The 7383-nt window shown below is 33.8% G+C and overlaps 2 protein-coding genes across 2 annotated transcripts in view; both read left to right on the top strand.

Annotated features, from left to right (window-relative positions):
• Positions 1-795: 795 nt before the first annotated feature.
• The window catches only part of LOC106769385 (serine/threonine-protein kinase/endoribonuclease IRE1a), a gene marked incomplete at its 5' end in the record, with an annotated part of 55773 nt that continues 49185 nt past the window's right edge, over positions 796-7383 (top strand). The window contains 2 exon segments of the mRNA XM_014654991.2: positions 796-2120; positions 2734-2906. Of these exon segments, the coding sequence (XP_014510477.1) occupies positions 796-2120; positions 2734-2906 (1498 nt within the window).
• On the top strand, positions 4879-6082 carry LOC111241987 (serine/threonine-protein kinase/endoribonuclease IRE1b-like). The gene is made up of 2 exons (XM_022782857.1): positions 4879-5278; positions 5703-6082. The coding sequence occupies exons 1-2, from the start codon at positions 5112-5114 to the stop codon at positions 5977-5979; spliced, it is 444 nt and encodes a 147-aa protein (XP_022638578.1). The 5' UTR covers positions 4879-5111; the 3' UTR covers positions 5980-6082.

Below are 7383 nucleotides of genomic sequence, written 5' to 3'. Positions count from 1 at the left end.
GCTTACCAATTACTGAATTCAAAGAAGCAATCCATGCTTCAGTGGCTTGAGTTGAACTTGATGGTTCATAAAAATGTGAAAAATAGAGATAAATTTTGTGGCTTTCCAATTACTGAATTCAAAGTGGCAATCAATGCTTTTTGGCAGAAATACTGGTAATTGTCCAGATTGCTAAATTGAAAAAGCTTTTCAGTGGCTTGAGTTGAACTTCATGTTCATAAAAATGATAAAAATAGTGATAATTTTTGTAGATTACTAATTACTTAATCCAAAGGAACAATTAATGCTTCAAAGAAGCAATCAAATCTTTATTGTAGAAGCATTTCAGCCATGCATACATAGACAATTCTGAATTAATTACATATATTATTTTCAAGAAGCGTAAATGCAAGAGCTGCCTCTTCACATGGAGAAGCAACATGCCTGAAGAAATGTCACGAACCTGTTGGTTTTCCTAAGGCATGTTGGTTTCAAGACATGTTGTCGACCATGGTTGTTTTTTTTTCTATATTACAGTCTTTTATCTATAACTAAGAAAACAAATCGAACGATTATTTTAGTGGTACCCTGGATTATTCAAATATTTTTCTGCCATGGTGTGAAACAATTACTTGTTCTAAAATTTCTTTTGATAGATCAATTATGTAGGGTGCTCTTTGTTTCTTTTTAATAAAAAAAGTTATAATATTTTTAATATGACCAGTAGGTTTTTCAAAGTTAAGTTTGTCCAAGTGCCTCTATTTTCTAATGAATACTGTACTTCATGTTCTGTTGATTGGTTTGTCATATCTGCAGAGAATCTCAGAATCTATAGCAGAATATGTAGCTCGTACTCCTACCCTTTCAGATGATGGAGCAGTGACACTTGGATCTAAAAGAAGCACTTTGTTTGAAGTTGATGCTAAAACTGGATCAATCATTCAAGTCCATGCGATGCCTGATCCTGTTAAACCTTGGAGTGATGGGAGGCAAAATGTTACAAATATCCCCAACATATATAATAGGGATATAGCTGATCCTGTGAAACTTAATTCACCACAGCTGCTGCTTAAGATTTTTAGGACAGATTATTCCCTTCAATCTGTTAGTCCGAGCTCAGAAATAGTTTTGTGGACTATGGCCTTAGCTGAATTTCAGGCTGTATTATTATGCCAACATTCCTCTTCTGATATAGAGGATGAGTATGTTTCTGATAGTGGCCTCAATTTCACAATGCCATACCCCTGTCAAGAGATACGACAAGTCTTCCGCCTGAAAAAGAATTTTCTATTTGAACCTTCTCTAATGCTTCCTTTGCAGCCAAATATTGATAGATTATTCAATGGTGATGATGATAATATGATGCTCTCTCAACCTCTCATCAAGGTTACTACACCAAGGGAAGTTTATTTGAACAGGACAATTGAATGGCCAACTCCATTACCTCTTGTATTGTTTACCATCTTTCTGTTGGCAATTTCACTCATCTATACTCTAGTGATTAAGGATCAAGAAACACCGAAGGACCAAAATAGTGAGTCTGAATTACAAAGTTCACCTGCTAAGAAAAAGAAAACACATAAATCAGGAAGGAAAAATGACATTATTGATAAAAGGGAGGATCATATGTCTTCAGAGGATGGGAAGGTTCTGGCAGAAAAAGATAATGATAGAGAAGTATGGAAGCACTTCAATCATGTTAATGAAAATGTTGATGGACGAAGAATTGGTAAAATATTTGTTTCGAACAAAGAGATTGCTAAGGGAAGCAATGGCACCATTGTGCTTGAGGGTATATACGAAGGTCGAGCAGTTGCTATCAAACGTCTTGTCAAGGCTCACAATGACATAAGTTTTAAAGAAATAAATAACCTTATCATGTCTGATTTTCATCCAAATATTGTTCGATGGCATGGTGTGGAGTACGATAACGATTTTGTTTACCTTGCTTTGGAACGATGTACATGCAATTTAGATGATTTGGTTCAAATTTATTCAGATATATCAGTAAACTCTACGTTTAGGAAGGACCAAGGTATTGGATGTTTGATTAAGTCCCAAATAGATATTGGGAAGGATAGTACACAGTGTCTTTGGAAGGAAAATGGCTATCCATCTCCTCTATTACTAAAACTGATGAGGTTGGTATTATGTATTTTTGATTTGATGATTTATAATAAGCATATACTATACAAAAGAAAAATCTTATTTTGCATGATATTAGATCTGTGATAGGTTTTTGTACTATTTTGAATTTGGACTAGGCCTGACACAATCCTAAAAGTTATCTTATGAGGTGAAGGTTGTCAAAGCCTTTGTCAGNTTTATTTTGGATATATCTATAGTAAGGAAACAAAACTACCAAAAAAGAAGGCAGATGATAAATGTGGGTAAGGTAATTTCATTAAGTAGAAGATTAGATAAAATTGACTAAAATACAGTTTTTGGTTTTGAATGCAATAGGAGGAGAAACCAAGGAGATGAAATGGGTATGGAGGGTGGCATAAAATAATAAAATGAAGGTAATAAGTTATGATTACAGTTGGAGCAAAATGTAGTGGTTAATAAGAAAAAAACCTAAGAATAAGCATATTCAGTTACAACTTAGATTCGTGTAGTTGATCCAATTCATTTGAGGACTGAGGCTGATAATTCTTCCTTTTATGGAAGCTCATGCATGGAAGTTGGCTATCTAAGATTATATTATTACCTTTTTTTTATTAAACTAACTTTCATTTTTGTATTGTGTTATAGGGACATTGTTTCCGGGGTCATTCATTTGCATGAATTAGGAATAATACATCGAGATATGAAACCACAAAATGTTCTAATAACCAAGGAAAGATCCTTATGTTCTAAACTTTCTGATATGGGAATTAGCAAATGTCTTCTTGAAAATATGTCTTCTCTGGGTAATAATGCAACTGGTAAGTATTCTTTATTTAAAAAAAATTATTTGTTTTCGTAGCATTTTTAATGTGAATAGCTACTTAAATCTAGCATGAGATGTGTATATTTAGATTATTGTGGTGATGACATCTCTTAATATCTTCGAAGTATTTCAAAATGTTTTNGATTATCCTGTGCATATTTTATAATATGATTATAGTTACTTCATTGAATTTGTGATCTAATTGTGGAAACAATCTTAAGAGTTGTTTCCTAATTTGATTCCTTATTTAATTTTGGTTATTAGTCTTATTGAATCAGCATTCTATTACTTGACCTAATTATTTGTATAAATAAGACATTTGTTTAGTATTTTGTATCACATTATTTGTACCATTTCTATCTAAAGTCATTATGTAGAGCAATATTTGTCTCATTTCTCCTTCTGTACCCAAATTTTAGTTCTTCTATGTTATTTGAGTGATTATTTTCTCTTACTTTTCTACGAGTTTGCTTGGAAGCAAACCAAAGTTTGACAAACTTATGACAATCAACATTGCTATGGGTCTGGTTATGATTTTACTAGTGTCACTATTTCTTGAAAGTTTGATGGTCATGTGTTAACATAATTGACAACTGTTGCACTTTACACAACTGCCTGCCATGATCTCTCAGTGTTTCCTAGATTGCTCCGCTAACTCCATTTGAGACTTCTTGTCCACCTACTACTCCTCTTTTAGCACATGTGGATTATTTTAGGTGGTTTGAGTTAGGGATTCTTGCTGTTCCACAATTGGAAATTGTAAATTTTAGTCTATCTTAATTGTCATCTTTAGATTCTAGAGTCTTTGATTTTTGTTCATTTTTCTGATTGGCAAAAATGTACGCTTAGGCATGTTGTGCCCTATTCGACAGTAACACTAGACCTAAAGGTCTAGATATCATACCCTAGAGACCAATGTGTGAATCCTAATCCTTAATCCAAGCGATTTCAATTTCAAGAGGTTGAATAAAGCCATTAAAAATATTTTATAGAAACACTTTGTTGAAAATTATAGGATTGAGAAAGGCATAGGGTTCAATTTTCACTAACCCTCAACCCCTTAATTATATAAACTATGGTTTGCTTCTAGTTGATTACTCTATTGGATTTACAAAATTGGTATTCAACCCTTTTTTGTAATGGATATTGATATTTCTCTAGAGTTATTCCTAGTTGATCATAAACAATAGAATATAGAAAACATAAGGAACAAATATTGAGAGAATTAGAAATTAAGGCTGATCATGCAAAATTCATAATCCCAATTATCTCATTAGTCCACCAATTGTTCAGTTTGGTTATGTAAAATNTGGCTTGAGTTGAACTTGATGGTTCATAAAAATGAGAAAAATAGAGATAATTTTTGTGGCTTACCAATTACTGAATTCAAAGAAATATATATATTTTGCTATTATATATAAATATTAAAAATGTGATATATTCTATACTATAAAAAAAAATTGAGATGTTACAAATTTTACAATTAGAGCGTTAAGTTTTAAAAAGGTTAAATGAAAAAAAAAGTTAAATTAAAAAAAGTTAGTAGAATTAATAAAATAGTTATTTTAGTTAAAACATATTTTTTTATATATAATATAAATAATCGATAGTAGTATTTTATTTCTTTAATATATGGATGAGTTGGAGCTATGTACATGTTAATTTTGAATTAACTCTTTTCTTTTTAACTTAATTGTGAATTATTATAACTAATCTAATATAATTTCGACTTAATCGAACAACGAGTTAATAGGTCGATATATATTGAAACAGAAGGAGTAGATTTTATAGTGTCATAGTCGAAATATATTTGTGTGTAAAATATAATGTTTAATTGTAATGTTGACGTAGATTACATTGATGATAGAAGAAAATTGAGTTATTATTTCCTAATTATTTTAAAGTTAACGCATTTCCGTGCTGTAACGTTTTCTTTTTTAAAAAACCGCATCTTTGTTTTCTTAGTTTTCTTCAAAACTGTATCTTGGTTTTCTTTTTAAAAAAAGCTAGTTTTCTTGCATTAGAACGCAGAAGTCAAACGTGAGCATGAATGCTTGGGGAATCCAAACACCGGAGAAGAAGCGTGGAATCTTCCATGCAACCTATTGCTGTTCTTCCTTACCTTCCCTCCCAATAAACCCCTTTTCCTCCTCTTCAATTCTCGCAACCCAAACACTGCCTCTCCAATTCTCTTGTCCTAATGAGGTTTCTTTCTCTTCGCTTTTCCTTTCTTTTTGCCTTCCTAATCGCGTTCAGCCTCGTCCAAACCTTAGCAACAACGCTTCCCAAACATCACGAGAATGAAGAACGCGATGGGCATAGTAGACTTCATCGACCCTCTTCACGATCCCTTCTATCTTTTCCACTGTCAGTTCCCTCAACTCTCTCATTTTCTTATCTGCGGAATATAAGTTATGCCACAATTTAAATTCTTGCTTTCCCCCTTTAATCTTGAAATTCTTTTCCCAAAGAAACCTTTTTTGTTTTTGTTTTTGTTTTGTTTTTATCTAATATAGTCAAGAATAGCATCATGAGTTTATAAATTATAGTATTTTATTGCACGTGTGATAACTTCTGCTCACATTTGTAATATTGATTCCTCTTTTGAGCCAAAGGTGAAATCTTTTACTAAGCTTCTGTTGTAAAATTTTGAAGACTATCCGTGTCTTTGTGTGCATGCTGATTCCCTGCTTTATAGGTTATCGTCGTTTTGTAATAGCGTTAATTGTTTCTATTGACCAGTGAATTTCTAACCATGTCATTCTGCTTTGTAAAATGTTTGCGTTTATAGTAGGGTTGCAACGACAGCACTGGTTGTGACCCTAGATGGGACTATGTATTTGGTGGACAACTCTCCTGGTTCCATGAAGGTGATATGGTCATTCTCTACAGGATCGCCAATCTACCAATCGTATAGAGCTCCCGTAGAAAGCGATACTGATAAAGAAAATTCATCTGCAGCACTAATGAGTGGATTCGTGGAATGTGGGGATGACTGGTCATTGTACATGCACGACAGACACTTTGGTAAAATGGTATGTATTTTAAGATATATCCGAGCATTGTGACTGTTGTTTTAATGCTTTTCTTAACTGAAGGCAAGTTAATGCTGCTTTAAGGAAAATTTCGTGACTTTAACTCTTTCTTGGAAGCTGGACTTTACCATTGTTTTTTGTTAGGATTTACAAGTTTGAAATACGAGTTGGAATTTTATAGAAACAACATAGACTGATACGTCATTTGAACAATAGTATAAATGGATATATGTTCCTAGCATTAGATTTCCATGATGTAGTGTTTCGTTTGGTTGAATTGGTGGTATTGCCGGTGGTGGTTGAGGTGATAGTGTTGTGGGTGGTGACAGTTTGATCTTTCTTGATGAGAAAAATAGATATAATTTTTGTGGGTTACCAATTATTGAATTCAAAGAAACAATAGCTCCGAATAAATTCAATACATGCATTAAGATATGAAGGCTTCTTATTCCACAACAANGAAAACACTTTTTCACTCTTTCATATACTAGGGGATTTCACTTGGAAAAGAAAATGTCCCATACTAATGGATTCAGGTCCACAACGATGGGTTCAAATGTACGAGATCTTGTAGCACTTAACAATGAGGCCCTATCGATTAGTATTATACAAAAAAAATCCATCATAGACACTAATATAATTAGTTCTGTTCTTCATAGACAAACTTGGGATTTCCGATCTCAGGTAAGATCGGTTCAGGATCATGGGATCCTTTTCTATCAGATAGGAAGGGCTATTTCACAAAATGTACTTCTAAGTAATTGCTCCATAGATCCTATATCTATCTATATGAAGAAGAAATCATGTGACGGGGGATTCTTATTTGTACAAATGGTACTTCGAACTTGGAACGAGTATGAAGAAATTAACGATACTTCTTTACCTTTTGAGTTGTTCTGCCGGATCGGTCGCTCAAGACCTTTGGTCTCTACCCGGACCTGATGAAAAAAATAGGTTTCAAATTAAACCACATGCTCCACCGCTTGTGCGGGCCCCCGTCAATTCCTTTGAGTTTCCTTCTTGCGAACGTACTCCCCAGGTGCGATACTTAACACGTTAGCTACAACATTGCACGGGTCGATACGCACAGCGCCTAGTATCCATCGTTTACGACTAGGACTACTGGGGTATCTAATCCCATTCGCTCCCCTAGCTTTCGTCTCTCAGTGTCAGTGTCGGCCCAACAGAGTGCTTTCATCGTTGGTGTTCTTTCCGATCTCTACGCATTTCACCGCTCCACCGGAAATTCCCTCTGCCCCTACCATACTCTAGCTTGGTAGTTTCCACTAATGCTTTTTGGTAGAAATACTGTTAATTGTCTAGATTGCTAAATTGAAAGCCTTTCAGTGGCTTGAGTTGAACTTCATGGTTCATAAAAATGAGAAAAATAGAGATAATTTTTGTGGCTTACCAATTACTGAATTCAAAGAAGCAATC

Source organism: Vigna radiata, chromosome 7 (genome assembly GCF_000741045.1).
Source record: "Vigna radiata var. radiata cultivar VC1973A chromosome 7, Vradiata_ver6, whole genome shotgun sequence".
Classification (NCBI taxonomy): Eukaryota; Viridiplantae; Streptophyta; class Magnoliopsida; order Fabales; family Fabaceae; genus Vigna; species Vigna radiata.
The sequence above is the reverse complement of the archived record's forward strand: the minus strand, read 5'-3'. Positions and strand labels throughout refer to the sequence as shown.